The 22,377-nt window shown below is 33.2% G+C and overlaps 1 protein-coding gene across 5 annotated transcripts in view; it reads right to left on the bottom strand.

Moving 5' to 3' along the window:
- The window catches only part of SSBP2 (single stranded DNA binding protein 2), a 284,133-nt gene that overhangs the window by 179,228 nt on the left and 82,528 nt on the right, over positions 1 to 22,377 (bottom strand). For all 5 annotated transcript variants that reach the window (XM_078067103.1, XM_078067105.1, XM_036067208.2 and 2 more), the window contains exons 3-4: positions 19,743 to 19,804; positions 6,616 to 6,700 (exon numbers count right to left, since the gene is read on the bottom strand). In XM_078067103.1, coding sequence (XP_077923229.1) covers positions 6,616 to 6,700; positions 19,743 to 19,804 — 147 coding nt within the window. The remainder of the gene's footprint in view (positions 1 to 6,615; positions 6,701 to 19,742; positions 19,805 to 22,377) is intronic.

Here is a 22,377-nt window from a genome sequence, read left to right as displayed (position 1 = left end):
AAATTATGTTGTAAAAGACTTTTAAGTAGAATCCTTCCAGAATGCTTTATAGTTTCTTTGATTGTCTCCCTTCATTCATGTTTTCTGTCAAATGACTGACATAACTTATTGCCCTATAGGAAATCCCAGAATCAAAAGAAATAGGAAACATAGCGGATACTGTTATCAGCAGGACTTCGAAGGCACCCAGAAGCAATCCTAGGCGCAGTGACAAGCGGGACACCACAGGTAAAGTGGTGGATGTTCTTCTTCAAATTAACAATTAGACAAAAACAAAAAAGAAACAAACAACTTACCTTATGCTAGAAAGAATATAAGTTAGTTTATAAGGTTTATATGGGGCAAAAGAAATTAAACTGGATCCTATAAGAAATGAAAACAGTGGTAGAAACTCTACAGCAGATAAGGTGGAAAGTGAGCCTTTTTACATCCCTACCTACTGGGGTGAAGAAAAGACTATAAATTACTGATAAATATTAATACACACCTACAACAGTTTTTACCATCTTTAATGGATTTTAAATGTAACTCTATTTGTTCCTAGCCTATTAAGACTCTAGTTTACATGAACTGGTAAGGAGAACTACGTCCTAATGTAATACATTCATTTGAGCATTTACTAATTATGGCTACTATATGACAAAATCTAAACACACATCAGAAGTTACGTGTACTTGCCATCTCTCTCCATATTCTTACATATATATATATGTATACATATATATAAATAAATTCTGATTGATCTAGCAATATAAGACTATAATATGTCTCTCCATGTATTTTACTACTTGATATTTCAAATTTCTTGGGAAAAAGTCTCTTTTGCTAGATGGTAGCCCATGAGAATGGGGATAATATCTATTTTGTTCATGGCTAGATTCCCTGGTGCCGTGCCTCCTGAGATATAAAGCCTTTGCTACCTGCTTTGATTCATTTGTTATGTCTTTACAGATTACTGTCTTATCTAAATTTGTTTTGAAATACAAAATGAATAAAGGTAGTATTAAATGACCTTCCTGGAACTACATATCCAGATATATTAAAATAAGAAGTAACAAATACTTATTAGATAATATTTTATTTAACCATTCATTTATATAAACACCAAACATAATTTGAACATCTCATGTCCAGTACCATGCCAGGCACACGGATGAAAAAGACAAATAAGACAACGCCTATTCCCTGAGGAAGCTCAGAAATCATTACAGAAAACATCCCATTATAAAAATCTAATGTACAGGAATAAAAGGGAGGTACACAGAGGATGTTAACACAGCAAAGAGTGTACTTAACTCTCTGCAATAGTTTCTTTTTTTACTTTTTATAAAAAAATTTTTTTTAATTGAAGTATAGTTGACATATAATATTATACTAGTTACAGGTGTGCAAAATAGTGATTTGATATTTACATACATTACAAAATGCTTACCACAATAAGTGTATAGTTACCATCTGTCACCAGATAAACTTATTACAATATTATTGACTCTATTCACTATACTATACTTTCTACAGAAGTATTTTCCTAAATAATATGGATTATCTGCAGAAACAATTTTCATAAGGTATGAATAAAAACATTATTCTCCTATTATTTTATTTACATAATATCACATGTTGTATAGCATTTTTAAAAAGTAGTGCATCACTATAAACCTGTAACATAATCCTTTCTAGATGTTATAATTATTCTCTTAGGCAAGAATACAAAATCAGCCACATGTTATCAATAATTATGACTAAAGCCTATCACTTTATCTGAACATTTGAAAAATTTAAAACATCTCCAGTCTCCCAAACTTACAAACCACTGCATTGTTAACATTTATCGAACATCTATTATTTGATAGACCCCAGGGAAGAATAAATCTAATTCTCTGCTCTCAAAGAGCTCATTGTAATAATGTGATTTCATTACTACCACACTAAAGCAATAATATATTTTGGCTCTATCATTGCTTTAGGACAATTAAGCAATCTTCATTCATACCAGAGAACTAAGATTATAATCACTGTATACATTTCTCATTAAGTTTAGTAGTATATATATTGATACTTCTCTTAGGAAATGAATGAAATTAGAAATAGTTAAATAAAACAACTCTATGTTAATCTGAAGCAGAAAAAAAATCTAGTAAATGTTAATTAACTCCACATAAAAGCATTGCCTGTGATTTCAGGGTAAAATAAAAACATACCAATAGGGAGAAAATAAAAGCTAGTTCAATAAACTTTCCAAGTTAGTAGATATTATTTTTAATCACATAAGATGATGTTTTACTTTTTAATGATAATACTGTACTATCTAATAATAATTTTACAGCTCAGATGAACCTATTTCTCACTCAGGATAAAAATAACTGGTCCAAGTTAGATATCTCCCAGCCATGAGGCAAAATAATTGTTCTATAGTAATATCTCTACATAAGATAAATTCCTAATTATTAAAATTTCCTCCAACATTTCTGATCTTATTCTCCACTCCCCTCTAGAAAATCAACAGGTAGACATATTTTACAGTATCTGTCATAGCAGAAAAGAATCAAACAGATTTGTTTGGAGATCATCCCTTTATTTGCTGCCACCAAGTCTCAGAGATGAACATAGCAATACCCATAAACACATTAGAAACTACTGTATATTTCTTTTCTCAAGTTAATTATCTTAACTATATTTTAAAATCTTGCTTTTTTAAAATTAAAAAAATACAAATATAGAAAAAATATAAATTATGGAATTTTATGAAATATTATAAAGCAAACACATGGTTATTATAAAGTAACCATCACCATGGTCAGGCAAAAAGAATTTTGCCAACTATCTCAAAAGCCCTTTCCATGAGCCCTATCCCAATCATAACCTCTTCCCACTTCCCATACGTAATCATTATCCTAACTTAAATAATAATCATTTCCTTGTGTTTTTTATACCTTTGTCACCCAAAAGTGCATCTGTATACACTATTAACTGTTGATTTCCAAATGTATCATGAGTTTACATATAGCATTGTGTATAGATGCTAAATATTTAAGTTAATATGTTTTAAAATATAAATGCAAGGAGATCAAGGTTTTATTCATCTTAAATGTTTTCTCTCTCTCTCTCTCTTTTTTTTTTTTTTTTTTTTTTTGCTTTTTCTCACAATAAGTATGAACAGGGTGATTGTTTGAAGGAAAGGATATTAACTTTTGAAGGAAAGGATATCTATAACTATTTAGCAAATAAAATAATAAGATGACAAAAATCCATAATCTAAAGAAGCAATATCAGAAAACAAACAAACAAAAAATTTTTACCCCAAGAGCTAAAAATGTTTCTGGGCTAACAATTACAAAAAAAAAAAAAAAAAAAGATTTTATTAGAAAGGATAAAATGGGGGCGCCTGGGTGGCTCAGTCAGTTAAGCGTCTGCCTTGGGCTCAGGTCATGATCTTGGGGTCCTGGGATTGAGTCCCACATTGGGGCTCCCTGCTCAGCCAGGAGTCTGCTTCTCCCTCTCCCTCTGCCCCTTCCCACAGCTTATGCTCGCACTTGCACACTCGCTTTCTCTCAAATAAAATCTTTTAAAAAATAAAAAATAAAAAGTATACAATGGCTAAAAGTTACATCTATTCAGTTTATAGATCTCCCCTTAATAGGAACACATACAAAAAACAAATGTCTTTCATAAGAGATGCTAAATGCCTATAGCATATAAAAACACAGGACCACCTCAAATATAAATTTTATTTTACTAATTTATTTTCTATTTTCAGAAGAGACATTGTAATTCACTGAAAGGTAAGTTTTAATCTCTTTTAAAGTAAATTTCCTGAATATAAAATTAATATTAACTAAAGATATTTGGAAAATACAGGAATATATAGAGATAAAAATCATAGTCATGCATAATTCCAACATCAAAAGGTAATCACTGTTAACATTTTAGACTATTTTTTAATTAAAAAGATTATTCATTATTTATGTCATTATGCCTCTATCATTTCTTCAAAAAAAAGTAGTCTACATTTCATTATCCATTGAATCTTATAAATAAACAAAGACTATAAAATAACAAGACTACTTTTTTAAACATGTAAGAATTTTACATGCAAATAAGTATTTTTTTATTCTAAAGACGAAGCTATTGAAGAAAATATTTTTCAGAATGCTCCCTTCAGAGTTACCTTAAAATTCAGTAGGTATAAATATTAATTACTATTATAGAAATGGTTCCATAATGAACTCTAATAAAGAAATATAACATTCTAGAATTTTACCACAATCTTATTTTTTATTCCTGTTTCCCATTTTCTTCCCTGAGTCTTTCAAACTTCTATATCTACACATCAAACATGAATTATGTTGATCATTTTCAGAAACTGTCACTATTAAGAAGTCAGGACATCCTACTCATGAAAATTATCATTAAAGTATGCTACCAAAAAAACGTATTTCTAAAAATCCAATTACAACATGAAATTATGTAAGTAAAATCCTTTCACAAACCTCCATTTAAAAGAAAAATTTGGAGACGTGTATACCACTGAAAATATACTGGCTTAAAGGTATAATAAAAATGCCACCTAAAAATAAATTCTTAAAACTAATACTTAAGATAAAGTTATAAAACATCTCATAAAGCATGTGCTAATATTCATAATGGATTATAAAACCCAAATAGTTAATTTTTTCTAAACTACATTTTCCTAGGACCAAATTACATGATAAGGGTTATTCTTCCTTGAAAATCTAATTTCACTCATACCTCTAGCGAATGCTCATTAAAAAAAAAAAAAAAACCGGAAATATTTAAGTGGGTTTCTAAAGCTAATAAGTGTGACTATTCTCTGAAATATTTAAAATGTCTTATGAATGCAACATGTACATGACAACGAAGATGATGAGGCTCTGACAATGATGATGATTTATCTAATGGTTCTAAAAGATCTAAATTAGTTCAGTATTCCCTATAAGATCTCCATGGTGAACAGTAGTGTGCATCTTTCTGTACAATGGAATTATGAAGAAGTATTTATATAATTCATTTCTTAAAATGTAGATTCACAAATATTATGGTCCTTTGGAGTAGAACACTGGCACTGTGTAATGCCATCTAGTTGTCAAAATTAGTGAGTATTTAAAAAACGTTTCCCAAGACAAGCAGGCCAAATCTAGGCGAGTCTTTTTGGTGTAGGAGGTAGATGAGATGGAATATCCCATTCTAGCCAGATTCCTTATAATCTTCATGGTTGGGTCTCTGCTCTACTTTCTGCCATCACCCAAGGGTAAAAATGGAAAACAAGATTGTCCAGATAAATACTGTATCCTGGGTATTTATCTGCTTTATCTGCCTTTTCTCTACTTTTTCTTTACATGCAGAAGCATCCCTTTCACTCACATTATCCCTAAGAGCTATTATTGTTTACTGCATAGCAAGCTTTATGAATGAAATCAATATCAGATGAGGCAAGCATGAGCAGTCACTTTAATCAGCTTAGTCCAAGGTTAAAGTACTACACAGTCTCTCCAGATGCCCAAGACTTTTACTTCTCTTCTGTCTGCACAATTTTCCTTGTGCTACTTTTGGGGCTGTAATTGTCCTGGCTATTTCTCCTCTTTAGTCTAAGGCTGAAGTATGTCGTTTGGAAGAACAAGGTCTTTTTTCCCTTTGGAGCCCTGGTTCTGATTTTTAAGACTATTCACACAGAATGATCGCCCCCTGTCTACCAACTAAACAAGTAACTCTCTGGTTAAGTTTTAGGTAGTTACTATCAGATAACCTCAGGTTCCAGCCCCATTTCCACTTCCTCCAAACTAAGGACACTGGATTTCCTTCCTCCCAAACTCAAGCTGTCCTTCCTTTATGGTCAATTCTGCATTTCCCAGCCCCTTCACAATACCATCTTATTCTTAAATGCAATTTTTCCCTTAAAAAAATCTTGGTTTCTTTCCCTCCTTTTTTCTACAATTCTACTTCCTCATACCATCGACTCTCTAAAATGACATTTGCAGTTCTTCTAACAAAATGTTCAGTATACATCTCCTAGCCATGGACAGTCCACTGTCCTTCCTTAAGAATTAAAAACATTTTTAAAAAGTTTTTAATGCAATTTTCATTTTTGCCCAGAATCTTTTACTCTCTTGTGTTCCCTTTAATTCACAATAAATTTTATTTGTAGAAATGAATCAGTGTAATAGATATTTAGCTTTATGATATATAATCAAAGGGTACAAAAAAGAAAAATATAATATCATGATATATTTTTTCAATCTTATGTGCAAAAGAAGAACTTATCATTTACAGAATTCTTATGACTCCTTTTGTGGAATGAGGAATTATTATTTAATTTTTATAAATCTGAAATTTCACAAATCAGGCATGCCTATAGATAAAAAAAGATACTTTTAATAACTTGGCATTAGGACTAGCCTCTTATCCTAAGCTTTCAACAAGACTTAACACTCATTTGTATTTCACTTTTAAAGTTATAACCCTAATTTCTCAAGAAAAAAAGAACAACCAACTTCTTAAAACCAAAGGAAAAGAATAGATGGTCCAATGCATTTTTCAAGAGCAGTGGTTAAAAAGAAAACTGATAATATAACTGAGTAAAATTATACATTAACTCACATAATCATGGAAGGCTTTTGCTTCACTTGAATGTTCACATGTTTCCCGTCTTTCTGGAGCTGCACAGTAGAGATCCCAAAATACACTAAAAAAGTAATTATGGTAACATTAAGAAAATCATATAACACCAAATGAGAGATCACAATTCCAAAAATAGAAGACATGTATTATTTTTTATACAAAATGTGTTTTCTTCTTCAGGACAAATATTTCTTTGGAAGATTTAAATTCAGGCAAGGTTCCTCCTGCAATAATAGTGTATAATCTAGCTCTTTCAGATTTTTTATAAAAGGATAAAATAATTTTAAAAAATTTAACCTGTCATTCTTAATTGTCTATTTATATCACTTAAACACATGACTGAAATAATTATGCTTTTCACAACTCTCCCATGATGACAAAAACAGTAAATAATATCCTAATTTAATCATTAAAGAATAAAGTGGTTCATTATTTTTTTCAAGATAAGCATCTTGAAAGCGTCTGCCTTCGGCTCAGGTCATGATCCCAGGGTCCTGGGATCGAGTCCTGTGTCGGGCTCCCCGCTCAGTGGGGAGTCTGCTTCTCCCTCTGCCTCTGCCTGACGCTCTGCCTACTTGTGCTCTCTCTCTCTCTCTCTGTCAAATAAATAAAATCTTAAAAAAAAAAAAGTATATGTTCTTAAAATATCCTTTTGTTTGCCCTTGCAAATTACCAAAATAGGTTAGTAATTTTGAAAATTCAAAAAGTCCGTTCTCTCTCTTTTTTCCCTTCTGTTAAAGAACAATGGGGATAAGCAAGGTAGAACTGGTTGGGAAAAAATAATTACACTGCTTACAAAACTTATGTCTCTGATCATCCTTCCATCTCTAAAATTAACAATGAGCATAAGCAAATGATTCAAAAATCAGGAATGCAAATGTCTAGAAATATTGGCAACAAACAAAGGCAATTACACTGATGGACAGAAATCTTTTTTTATTATATATTTTTCATTCTACAAAAATTGGAAAGTAGAGTAGTTAAGAGTACAGGTTCTGGAATAGGATATATCTCAGACAAAGCCAGCCCTGCCAATTAATTACTAGCTCAAGTTGCTTAAACAGATTAGAAACACAATCCTCCTCTCTATAAAATGGGGTTGTTGAGAAAATTAAATTATACAACATAAACAGAGCATCTGACATAGAGTAAGCATACTATCAATAATATAATCAACACTATGATTAGCTTGCATAAAAGCTTAATATGCATACATATTGTTAGGGCAGTTCATTGTACCAAGGGCACAGGTAACAATGGTACAATAAAAATTTGGTAAATTAAACCTGGCCTCTTTGGTTTGACCCTTAAAGACTCAGTCTGAATCTCTCTCTCCCCAGCTAGGAGAAAACATTCTGTAGGCCTTATAACACAACTAGTTCCATGAAATAAGATTACCTTCAAAGGTGAAAAATATGAATGAATGAATATTGGCATTTAATTTCCTTTTAAGTTTCTGTAATAAGCAAGGAAAATAAGGAAAACACTAAAGAAAAATAACTTGAGTAAACTTCAATTCTTTTAGGAGAAGGAAATCAATTAAAAGCTGTACTTGGCCTTCCTACATCCCTTTTTGAACTTAAGAATTATAGATATACAAAGATACAGCAAAAGTTTTCCACCTGCATCAAGTGTGTTAAGAGTTATAGTATATTGTAATTATTCTATTTTCATGTTCTTAAGGAACTTCAAAGCTCTAAAACCAAAATTTTATAATGGTAGTCTTTAAATTGTATTGAGTTTAATCATAGAATATTATGTTCAGTATTATAACAAACACCTTTTATCTCTTCTTATTCACTAATTTCCTAACAAATGTTATAAGATCCTTCTTAAAAATTATTACATTATTACTTTTAAAATATTGTCTGACAAAGAGAAAACTATTAATTTATTATTAGAATGTATCCTAAAAGTTATTAAATAACTATAAATAAATGATTATTTATACATATATAACTAAATTAAGCATTTATCCTGGAATAGTAACATTGTTCTATTTCTATTTTTTGGTTTCCCTTTATGGATTTAATTAGAGGTCAAAAGTTCACAAGATCAAGATGAGGGATAATAAAACAATCTACTAAAATGGGATAACTTTATATATGGTATATTTCTGACAATTCTACATTACCTACATATGATCTCCTTGAATAAAGATAAAGAAACATATACCCTTTGAAGACATTTCCCAAAGGAAGAAATACACAATTTTACAATAATAGTTACAGGCATTAATACTCCACTCTCAAAACTCAGAAGATAAACAAGGAAACGCAGATTAAACAACACAATAAACGAACTAGATTTAAGAGATATATGCAGAACACTCCACCCAGCAACAAGTATACACTTCTTCTCAAGTGTAATTGAGGCATTTTCCAGGAAAGGCCATAAGTTAGAGCATACATTAAGTCTCAGTAGATTTGAAAAGATGGGTATCATACAAAATATCTTCTCTGACCACAATGGGATGAAGTTAGAGATGAATAACAGAAGGAAAACTAAAAAATTCACAAATTTGTGAAATTAACACAAACTCCCAATGGATCAAAAAAGAATCACAAGGGAAATTTAAAAGTACTTAGAGATGACATGAAAACACAACATACGAAAACCTATGGGACAAAGCAAAAGCAATACTAGGGGGAAATTTAAAGCTATAAATATATTTAAAAAACAAGACAGATCTTACATCATCAACCTAATTTTAAAACTTAAGGAACTAGGAAAGAACAAATTAAACCCAAAACTAGTAGAAGGAGATAATAAAGATTAGAACAGAGATCAATGAAATAGAGAACAGGAAAACAACAGATAAAATTAATAAAACCAAAAGCTGGTTCTTCAGAAAGATCAATAAACTTGACAAGCCTTTAGAGCTAGATGAACTAAAAAGAGAGAGAGAGAAACAGAGAGAGAGAGAAGACTCAAATTACTAAAGACTTCACCAAAAAAATGTTAGAACTAAACAAATGGATTCAGTAAAGTTGCTGGATATAAAATCAATATACAAAAATCAGTTGTGTTTCTATAAACTAATAATGAATTATCAAAAAGAGAAATTAAGAAAACAATTCTATTTACAATTGCATCAAAAAGAATAAAATACTTAGGAATAGATTTAACCATATGATTGACCAATTCCATTTCTGGGTTTATACCCAAAAGAATTAAAAATCTCAGAGATATTCATATACCCAGGTTCATAGCAGCCTTATTCACTATAGTTAAAACATGGAAGTAATCCCAGCATCCACTGATGGATAAGACAATGTAGTATATAAATGCAATGGAATATTATTCAGCCTTTAAAAGGAAGGAAATTCTAACATATCCTACAACATGGATAAACTATGAGGACATATGCGAAGTGAAATAAGGTAGTCCCTAAAAGACAAATACTATATGATTCTACTTATACAAGGTACTTAGAGTTGCCAAAAATCATAAAGAAAGAAAACAGAATGGTGGTTGATAGGGGCTGGAAGGGCAGGGAATAGGGAGTTATTATTTAATGAATATAGAGTTTCAGTTTTACAAGATAAAAAGAGTTATAGAGATGGATGGTGTAATGGTTGCACAACATTATGAATGTATTTAATAACACTGAAATATACACGTAAAAGTAGTTAAGATGGTGAATTTTGTTTTGTGCATTTTGTCACAATTTGAAAAAACTGAGAAAAAAAAACAACACAAAAAAAACTTGCCCCTGGCAAGCCCTGTTCTAGGTACCATTTTATTAATTCTTTTCTGTGTATTCATAATCTCTCTTCCATCACTTCAAAGACCACAGAGCTAAGGTGGCCACCAGAAAGCCAGGAGATACTAATAATAAAGAATACTCATCACAAATATAAGGCAAAATTTCAATTTAAAAAACCCTACTCATTAGGAGAGTTTCATAATTAACTCAAAAAAATCTGAAATATGAAATTCAAACTATAAAAATTTAAAAAATTAATTAAAAATTTATTTTTAGTACTATGATATTCATGTTAAACACATTTCACCTATTTTATAAGTATTTGTATGTTTTTACCTAAGATGTGATCACAGATGGGAAAGATATTTCAAATGTTTATCTCTTCTAGAAAATCCAACCCATGTTTTGCACTAGTTATTTGACTCATACAATATATTGGGACTGCTACAATACCATCCTAATATTTGAAAAAAATTAGTTATATCATAACAACAACAACAACAACAAAGCTGCACTGTGACCAAAACATGAGTTCACATTCTGCAATTAATCCATGCTTGGCTTTGTGGGGCAGCAGACAAATCACTTAGCTAATTTAGAAAATAACAAGGTTAAAGACCTCTATAAACCCTTGGTAAATTAAAATTTTAAACTATGATTTTCTTCTACTAATATTTCAAGTATATATTAATGCATAATCTATGCAATATGCTACGTCATATCCTGCCTAAGAGAAAAAATATATATATAATCCATGGCATGTATGTGACTGTGAATCCAAAACTAATGATGAGTTGAATTCAAAATTTCAACTCTATTTCCTAAAGCACCTAAATACAACTTTATGTATAAGTTACATCTCATATATTATTAAGACTTTACAAATACTCTGGACAAATGCTTTTGGCTGATATTATGATGACATGACATTTATCATATGAAAATGTGGACCTATGTCTTTGAGGAGAAAATAGGCTTTTTAATTCAGTAGGTAAGAGTCATAGCAATACTTGATTTGCTCTTAGCTGGAGGAATTTCATTTGATTTCTTTAGTAAGCATTTTTGATGACCCACTGAACTTGTTCCTTGATTCCCCTGAGGGCCAAGGGCAGAAAATTCTGGAATTCCACAGATAACAGATTTCCTCTCTCTACAACCAGAAATGCTAGTGGCTAAGGAGCTTCTCATTTGCTCTCACCTCTACATCTATTAAGCCTGATATCAAAGTATTATCCTTGAAATGTGGTGGATTCATCATCATGAGTAATGGTTTAGATTTACACAGTCTCTTTGTTCCTAAGCAGAAACAAGTGAAAAATATGTATTTTACAAATGAAATAGTTAGAGGAGCACCTGAATGACTCAGTCAGTTAAGCTACCGCCTCTTGATTTTGGCTCAGGTCCTGATTTCAGGGTCTTGAGATCAAGTCCGACTAGGGGCTCCACGCTCAGTTCAGAGTTTGCTTGTCCCTCTCCCTCTGCTCCTCCCCCCACTTGCTCTTTCTCTCTCTCAAATAAATAAATAAAATAAAATAAAAACAAATGAAGTAGTTAGAGACTAAACACAGGAATCAAGGGGCGCCTGGGTGGCTCAGTTGGTTGAGCGACTGCCTTCGGCTCAGGTCATGATCCTGGAGTCCAGGGATCAAGTCCCGCATGGGGTTCCCTGCTCAGCAGGGAGTCTGCTTCTCCCTCTGACCCTCTCCCCTCTCATGCTCTCTCTCTCTCTCTCAAATAAATACATAAAATCTTTTTAAAAATCAATAAATAAACCAATAAATCAATAAATAAATCAATAAACACAGGAATCAAAACCTGCAAAGTATTAAAATCTTTGTTCTTGTACCATTTGTTATTATTATTAAAATTTTCTCCACATAAATCAAAGGAAAACACAAGATTTCCAAGTTGAGGATTCTCATCCAAACACTGTTTTTCTTCTATTCTGATGATGTGAGTGAAAATGACTTCACTGGCTATCAATATCTTTAGGGAATAAGGAAAGCAAAATAGTTGTCAGAGAAGTCTACAAGGGTGAATAAACATTCCAGAGGTGTCTAGAAGATGCGATGCTAATATAATTATATAACCTTAAACCACCGGCCACATTTGGGACTACCTGAAAATAAAAATTAAAAAAAAGAGAAAAGAAGAAAAAAACACAGGAGACAAGCCACGTTACTATAATTTCAAATCGTTAATAGCTAAGGAAGTTATTTCTCTTTGGCCCAAAAAAATATTTTCAATGAATCTTAGACACTCATAATCTATACTGAAGAAAACTATTCTTAACACTAAGGAGGGTTTTATGTAAAATGTACATGTACCTGCTCATCACCTTAAAAATTTCAAATGTGTGCACTTGTCTTATTCCTTAACATTATTTATAATTTATAAAATGTAAGAATTATATTTTGTCCCACTATGATAAAATTCTCATAATACTCTTGGATTCATGATAAATTCATATTTTAAAGTATCATTAAAATAGCTTATGTGCTAAATTCAAGCATCATATACTAAGCATCATGCATTCAGCATTTAATTCTCCTATTATTATGCCTGTTTGATCGAGGAGGGAGCTGAAGCTTAAAGAGGTTAAATAATTTGCCTAGGGGACACAATTGGTTAGTGGCAGAGCTGGGCTTGAACTTTTTATTCTTACATTATTTTACCTCTATTGTGCATATGGTATTAAGAGTTCTCATTTCAAGATGGTTCATGCTGATTATGGGCAAGTTTTATGCAGCTCTGGCTGTCCAAGCAGCATGGGCTGTTATAAGTGTAGTAGATACCTGTCCTAGATAACACAGCAAACACTTTGTTATCCCACCTTTGACCCTCATACTCTAACTCATTTCCTGAGTATCCTATGGCAACCACCCCCTCACCCCACATGCAGCTGCCAGTGATGCATGGATGCCTCAATATAGACCAGACTCAGAAGAGACAACTTTTCTGAGTCCCATTTATATCTACGGTCTAGAATTAGCCACTCAGGGTGTTCAAAAGGGAACTGTAATTAATGTCTTATTAATAGTGGGCCACTAAATTCTGCTCTGTATTGAAGAAATATCATCTGTTACTGAGATGAGCACTGGTTACAATTCAGTAAATTTCAATTCTAATTCTAAATCTGACCTTGAGAAAATAGGTTTTTTTCCAGTAGTTTCTTTGTATAAAAAGAGAGAATATGTTATATATTTTACAGGCTCTTGTACAGATAAAAGAGATGGTATATGCAAAAGTATTTTTAAAAGAAGAATAAAGATATTCTAAAAAATTCTCATAACTAGTATGGCAAGAAAAAAAGAAGCCTTCCTATTAATAGAGTAAAATTTGCCTCAGTTTCCTTTCTAATCCTTCATATTTAGTGGAAAATTCCATGTTATTTACAATGTCTGCTCACCACCAAATTTTTCTATTTTTTTCATTCTTTTTCTACTCTCCCAGACACATTTTGATTTTTTTTTATAACTTAACCACCTCTGTTCCTCGCTTTCTCTCTCACTAACCCTTTTTATTGCCTTCTCACCATGATTATACTCCCGTTTTAGTTGTCACCTGCATTGTCTTATATCGCTGTTTATTTTAACTTTTTTTTAGAGTTTTTATTTAAATTCCAGTTCATTAACATACAGTGTAATATTAGTTTCAGGTGTACAATATAGTGATTCAACACTTCCATACATACCCAGTGCTCATCACAAGTGCACTCCTTAATCCCCATCACCTATTTAACCCATCCCCTCACCCTATTTTAACTTAATTCAAATAAATAATTAGTTATGCAATGCCTATTATAGGCAAGACATACAAGATGAGTGAGAACCAGTCTGCAAATGATAATTATTATACCATTCTAGTAAACCAGTTGACTAATTCAGTGCTATTGTTTTCACATGGGTATTTGGTTATTCTTAGCTATACCTGATGTCATCCATTAGACTCTAAAATCATTAGAGTGCCAGCATACTGTAAGATTTGACTTCCCATTCCCAGTGAAAGAAACTAAATTCTCATTATAATCTTAGTTATTAGTTTATTTTCTCTGCAGCATCATATATATTTAATTTCAGGATATAAATACATGGGACCAAAGTTATTTCAAAAGGTGTTTTACATATAAAATTAAGTAAAAATAAAGCATAATTTCTGCCATTAAAACATTAAATAGGAAGATTTAAAAAGTGTCTATTTTTAAATTACCCAAACTGAAAAGGACATTAATTTCAGGAGAAAGAAGATTCTTGGCATTTCTATTTCTGAAATTCACGGAAGCACTGGGAACTTTCATTAAAGAAAACAAACAGGAAATACATTTTCAAAGGGGATTTGATCTGGGTAAAGGTAACGAACATGGGAGGCATGGGAAATACTATAGCACTGGGCAGGGTGCAAACTAGGAAAGAAAAAAAAGAAGTGATAAAGGAAATCACATCAGAAACAAGGAAAAACTTCCAGAAAATAAAATCACACATTTTCCTCTATCCATACTAAAGGCAGAAATTCCCCTGTTCCTCTCCAAGGCCTCCGCCTCTCAATTTCCCTGCATTTTTTTCTGCACTTTGTGCATGTTTATTTCTCTTTCATACATCTTCAACCTCCCCATTCTTTTCATCTCAATATATATATGCTCAAATTTATTCTATTTTAAAAAGAAAAATGTGGGGCGCCTGGGTGGCTCAGTCGGTTAGCATCTGCCTTTAGCTCAGATCATGATCCCAGGGTCCTGGGATGGAGCCCCACATCAGGCTCTCTCAGCGGGGAGTCTGCTTCTCCTTCTGCTCCTCCACCACCCACTCATGCTCTCTCTCTCTCGCTCGCTTACTCTCTCTCTCAAATAAATAAAATCTTAAAAAAAAAAAAGAAAGGAAAATTTTGTTACTCCTGAAACTACTCCATGTGGCACCACACACTTCAGCTATTCTCAGTAACCCTTGAGGTGGAAAAATGAATTAGAGCAGCCTTCTGAATCTCACTTTCACCCCTCCACCAAAACTCTTATCCTCAGGACCACCAAAGTTCACCTTCCTTCCCAATTCAGGAAAATCTCTGGGTCCTTTTACTACACTTGCTGCAGAATTTAATCTCTACATTAAATATCCTACCTGGTTCCCATACATTATTCTCTCCTAATTACTCTTCTTCCTCTCCAATTATTTTCCTTTGAGGCTGCTCTTCATCCATCCAGGCTTAAATGTTGACTTTCCTCAGGATTCCAACCCCAGTCCCTGCTCTTACTTGTTACACTGGGCAGTTGAATCTATAAACACTCTTCACCAATAGTATGGTCTGTGCTAATAATTTCCAAACCACTGTAGACCTGTCTCAGAGGTATAGGCCCAGATCACTGACCTTGTATTAGGGCACCTCTATCTGAATGTCACTTAGGCATCTCAAAATGTAACCTGTCCAAGATAAATTATGGCCTTTTCTCCAAAGCTTGTTACTCCTTCTATATTTCCTCTTTCAGTCAATGACATCACTGTTCACCCCAAATCTAAAGCCTAGGAAACTACTCCTCCACATCCCAACTATTCTACTTACTGTTTACTATCACCTTTCAACTGGACAATTACACTTGCCTTGTAACTGAACTCTATCTCTGTTCTCAACCCTCTTCAATCCATCTCTATGTTGATGCCAAGTGAATGCCTAAAAGCACAAATCTAATCATGTCATGTACAGTGTTTAAAATCTTCACGCTTTAATCCAAAACCCTTGTACTTCAGGACTTCATAATTTGGCCCCTGCCTTTGTCTTTATCTTTATAGTCTATCACTTCATAGTACTGCACCTACAGGTAACCTGACCCAAGCTACCAGTCATTTCTTGGGTTCGTGATCATTCCTTTTGAGACGTCATACTAACTATTACTTGCCCAAAATATCCTTCTTTCATTCAACTTCCAGCTCAGCTTAGACTCACTTTTTCTATAAAGCCTTTCTTAAATATCACAAGCTGAAAGAAACATTCCTCCTGAATTGCTATTACAGCTAGTATACACCTCAGTTATAATACTATTAATTGTTTATCTTTCCCATACTTATTTCCTTGAGGGGAGCATAGTTTTGCATTTTGTAAATATTTGATGAAGAAGCTGAAACAACAGGACAACTCCATTTTCAAATATTCTATAAAAAAACAGAAGTGAAAAGAAGTCACAAAATTGCAACTGGTCCATCCAAAAGGAACCTTGCATTTGACCAAATGAGCAAGCAGTAAGTTCTAGAAGAATACACATTATCCTATTCATCTGGACCTTAACAGCATTAACAGCTTCCCAGGTTTAAAAAAAAAAAAAAGGTAACCATTATTGTAATCCTGAATCCCTAACCTAGAGCACACATGATAAAGCGAAGCTCTAAAGAGTTAAAGATTTAAAAGGTCAGGTATCTCATATTGTCAAGATGTCCATTCTTCCCAACTTGATCTATACATTCAATGCAATCCCAATCAAAATCCCAACAAGTTATTTTGTGGATATCAACAACTGATTCTAAAGTTTATATGGAGAAGGAAAAGACCCAGAATAATCAACACAATATTAAAGAAAAACAAAGTTGGAGGGCTGATACCATCCAACTTTAAGATTTAATATAAAACTATAGGAATCAAGACAGTGTGGTATTGGTGAAAAAATAGATAATGCAACAGGGGAACAGAATAGAAAGCCAGAAAAAACCTACATATATAATCAATTGATCTTTGACAAAGGAGCTAAGGCAATGCAATAGAGCAAAGATAGTCTCTTCCACAAATGGTACCAGAACAACCAGACAACCACATGCAAAAACATGAACCTAGACAAAGACCTTACATTCACAACAAAAATTAAAACACAGGGATATTCATAACAGCTTTTTCGTAACTGCCAAAACTTGGAAGCAACCAAAATATCCTTCAGTAGGTGAATGTATAAATAAACCATGGTACATCCAGACAATGGAATATAATTCAGCACTAAAAAGAAATGAGCTGTCGACCCATGAAAAGACATGGAGAAACTTTAAATGCATATTGCTAAGCGAAAGAAGCCAATATGAAAAGGCTACATACCATATGATTCCAACTAAATGATTCTGGAAAAGGCAAAACTATGGAGACAGTAAAAGGATCCGTGGTTGCCAGGGGTGGAGCATAAGAGTGGGGTAGATGAAAAGGCAGAGCACAGAGGATTTTTAGGGCAGTGAAAATACTCTGTATGATGCTATATTGATGGACCATGTCATTATACATTTGTTCAAACCCACAGAATGTACAACACCAAGAACGAACTGTAATGTAAAGTATGGACTTTGGGCTATTGCATGTGTCAGTGCAGGTTCATCAACTATAACAAATGTAGCACTCTGATGGTGGATGTTAATATGGAGGTTGTGCTTATTTGGGGGAAGAAAGTGTATTTCTGTACCTTCCCCTTAACTGTGTTGTGAATCTACTAAAAATTGCTCTAAAAAAAAGTTCTGATAAAAAAAAAAAAGGGAAAGAAAACCAAAGGGACCTCTGAAACAGTTAACAACAACAAAAAAAGGTCAAGCAAATCTGCTGGATTTAAGGTCCACAGTCATGGTTGGCTATACATAATGACCAGGAAAGCTTAAGATCTGGGCAGTTTTCTGAAGGAGAGGATCCATAGCTTTTCATCAGTCCTCAGAGGATCCTATAATCTCAAAATCATTAAGAACTACTTATTTACATAGATGAAGTAGGCACCTCAAAGGGTTTGTTAGTAGTTTCAGGGGAGAAAATTTGAAAAACTGAAAATACTGTACCCATATATTTTGCATGTGCTACATTTAAATTGAATAGACTATAAAATACGTATGTGCCCATTATTTACCATTTCTTTCATATCTCCAACTATGCACAAATTAAAATTAGTTAAAATACCAAAACCACAGAGGAAGGGCTCCCCTGAATCTTAGAGCCATAGAAAAAGGAAGAGCAGTGGCAGATTTAAGAGCTATATCTTCTGATAGTTAAGACCAAAAAAGCTAAAGTATTCAGTGAGGTATTATCAACTACCAACAGTATGTAAATAGGTTAAATTCATAAGAAATGGAGCAAAAGAGAAATCGGTGCCAGAAATAAAATTAATTCTTTAATGGAAATTTTCAAAATCTTCACTTTGTTAGCCCACTAATCCAATAGGGACAGACTCCTAAAATGGTTTCTTAGGCTACTTTGCAGACCTAACTGGAAACATACAAAATATAAGGTGTTAACAGGTGTGGAGACTCAATTAGATTCAGCAAACAGCTAAATTTTTACAATATAGATCTAGATATCATAAATACATACTATGTAAAATGAAAAATTGACTTTTATAATATATACTATAACAGCTCAGTCTTAAACCCCAGGAAAACAGCACAATGATAGTGCTTAACTGCAATAAACCGTTGTTCCAAATACAGGAACAGCTCTGAGCCAAAGGACTGCACCTGTTCCTGCCATACATATGTGAGACAAACAAGGGAAACCCACAACCACAACTGATCAAGTGTGGTTCCATTCACCACTGAACGTAAGGCATGTTTTCAGGAGAGAGGTTAAAAAGATGATGGCATTAAATAACGTGCCAAGGAAACCATGTGCATGGCCCGAGAAGACAGCTTTTGTTTTTCTCTTTTAATTAAGATTCTGAGAGATGAATATGTAAGGCACTGGACAGAAAATTCTTCTAAATTGAAGAAATGCAAACCAACAGCCTAGCGTGTCCATGCAGACACCTGAACCGCCACTGCTAGTGCAGAGAAGTCACAGATCTGGACATATTGGTACTACAGTGAAATTTATAAGCTCTGCTATCAACTGGGTCTTCAATATAGTCTGATGGTCTTTTTTGTGTTTCTACACAGTTCTATCCCTGAATCTATATTGAACTATTTCAGTTTTTCTTCTGGACTATTCTTCACTATCCTAAAAATTCACCGCTGCCTCTACCTTCAGTATCCTCAGGTTTAGATGAGATCATGAGGGTCTAAAAGCCAGGAAGAAAGACGTCACAAGAAACAAACCATGCTAGCAGCTTGATCTTGGATGTCCAGCTTCCGGAAATGTGAGAAAAGAAATTTATGTTGTTTAAAAGCCATGTAGTCTATGGTACTTTATTATGGCAGCCTAAGCTGACTAATACAGAATCATACTTACAGTAGGAGATTACATATACCAAACCCAATTCTAGCTTGACTCACTAGTAGTATCTTTAAGTTAAAGAACACTAAAGCTGGTTTTGAGTTTGACTTTTTTTAAGTGCTACCTTTCATAAAATAATTATAGAAAACAAAAATAAATAAATAAAAAAGAAGCATGAAATCATAAACAGGTATAGTGCAGGCCTACTGGAATACATCATCAATCTAATAAAAATGGAATAAAAGATACTTACCACCACCAAGAATGTAAGAATCCTGGTGGTTCCCCCAATGTGATGTTTTTTTCCCATCTTATCTAAAATGAATAAAAGAGATATTAAATACTTTCCTAATAATACCTTTTTCCACACATATTGCAAAACTACATTTTCCCATTTAAAATACTAAGGTAATACATAAGATTTTAATCATTTTCATATTATTCTTTATTCAAGTTTTATAAGTACTCATTTTACATAGTCATTTGTTGATTGGATAGTTTGTGAGAGAAGATGCCACCATTACTTTCCTGAATTTTCTTCCCACTGTGCCAGGATTTTCAGGAGAGACTTCTGGAACTTAATATTTCAGGATCTTAAGGCACATCAAAATCACCATTATTAACATCACTATGAAAATCAATTATCACTACCAACCCAGAAATTTGCAAATGACTGGACTTAATATGTGCAACTCGGAAATTACGCCTTAAGGGTTGAGTTTTTGAATAAATTCTTGATTTGAGGGAATAAGAGTAAGAAGAGTTTAAAAAAGAGGGACACCTGGGTGGCACAGTCAGTTGTGTGTCCGACTCTTGGTTTCTACTCGGGTCAGGTCATGATCTCAGGGTTATGAGATCGAGCTCCGAGCTCAGGACAGAGTCTGCTTAGGACTCTCTCTCCCTTTCCCTCTGCCCTTCCCCACCCCCTCCTCCCATGCTCTCTCTTTCTCTCTCTAAAATAAATAAATAAATCTTTAAAAAATTTTTTAAAAAGAGTTCAAAAAGATGGAAATATTAACTTTCCAAATGTTTATATATATATATTTACATATATGTTCATATATATTTATATATATTATATTTATATTTCAGATGAGTTGGAGTTCACTATAAAAAATTTAAAAGAAGATCAATATCTCTGAAAAATTAAAATTTCTGACTAAATACTCTTTACAAATTAAATTCAGAAATTGGAAAACTAGGTAGGTATTTCTACAGTGCCTTTTCTAAGCACTGATAGCAGTAAACAAAAGATAAAGATCTTTGCATTCAGGAAGATTATACTTTAGTAGAGCAGACAGACCATAAACAAAGGAAAGCAAAAAAAAAGAGAGAGAGAGAGACGATATTAGAAGTAGAAGGTGACAAATGCTAAGGAGGAAAACAAAGCAGGGAAGGAGGATAAAGAAAATGGAAAACAATAAGAAGTGAGCTATAATTTTAACTAAGGTGATCCAGAAAGCCCTCAAAAACAATCTTTATGCAGAGGGACCTGGCTGGCTCAGTTAGAAGAGCATGGTGCTCACTGAAGAGCATGCCACTCTTGATCTCAGGGTCCTGAGTTCGAGCCCCATGGGGCGTAGAGATTAAATAAATAAATAAATAAATAAGAACTTGGGGGAAAAAACAACAACAATCTTTATGTATAAGCATGATTTAGTTTTTTAGTTTAAGTAATTAGGGGTGCCTGAGTGGCTAAAATTGGCTAAATGGCCAACTCCTGATTTCAGCTCAGGTCATGATCTCAGGTTCACGAGATCAAGCCCTGCGTAGGGCTCTGCACTGGGCATGGAGCCTGCTTAAGATTCTCTCTCTCCCTCTCCTTCTGCCCCTCCCCCACCTTCACATGTGCACGTGCACTCTCTCTCTCTCTAAAAATAATTAAGTAATTAAAAATTATTTAACAATATCCCAATCAGCAAACTATGCCCATAGGCCCTTAACATAACTAGGAAGTAAACAACTACATAATTATAGATTTCAAAGAAAAAAAAAATCAAGGAATCCTTTCTATCACCTACTATGGAAGAACTTAGAAATTCTTGTCCCAAAAGGATTAAAATAAATAAATAAAAGTTTTTTTGTTTTTTGTTTTTTTTTTTCAAGATTTTTTATTTATTTATTTGACAGAGAGAGACACAGTGAGAGAGGGAACACAAGCAGGGGGAGTGGGAGAGGGAGAAGCAGGCTCCCCACAGAGCAGGGAGCCCGATGCGGGACTCGATCCCAGGACCCTGGGATCATGACCTGAGCTGAAGGCAGTCGCTTAACCAACTGAGCCACCCAGGCACCCAATAAATAAAAGTTTTAAGATAGGAATTCAGAAAGTGGCCCAAAATGTAAAAAAAAGTGACTCTCTAGGGTAAAGATGAAAAATCATAATTAAAATCACTAAAATCATCATTTTTTTTAGTTCTTAAATACACAAAATGTAAACCAATGGGAGCTTTGAAGTAATTTGCTCTCAAAAAACAAAGAAATTTTCTAAAAATGAGGAAATTATATATGTGATAGCCATTTGTTAAAAGAGCTAAAGGAGAAATCCTAGGGATTAATGAACTTGAATTCATAAAGACTAAATATGAACAATGAACCAAAACATGTTATAAAAAGCCAGATCCTAATTTGAATTCCCTTAAGAGTAACACAAGTAATTTTTATATCTATGCTACCTTTTATCTGAATTTCCGTTAATCATTATTGTTATCTTCTTGGTTCATGAAAAAAATAAGGAATGGTAGTACTTCATGAGTCTGAGGATAAACGAAACTCTGATGTCCTGCTAAATTTATAATTTCGTCAAAAACCTGTGTCTCATCTTTCTCTCAATCTTTTCTCTTACCACTTGTTCACTAATTGATGTCTTCTTGAAAGGGCATAATAATGAA

The sequence above is a fragment of the Halichoerus grypus genome, chromosome 2, assembly GCF_964656455.1.
Source record: "Halichoerus grypus chromosome 2, mHalGry1.hap1.1, whole genome shotgun sequence".
In the NCBI taxonomy this organism is placed as follows: Eukaryota; Metazoa; Chordata; class Mammalia; order Carnivora; family Phocidae; genus Halichoerus; species Halichoerus grypus.
Note: the sequence above shows the minus strand (reverse complement) of the source record. Positions and strands in the feature narration are given on the sequence as shown.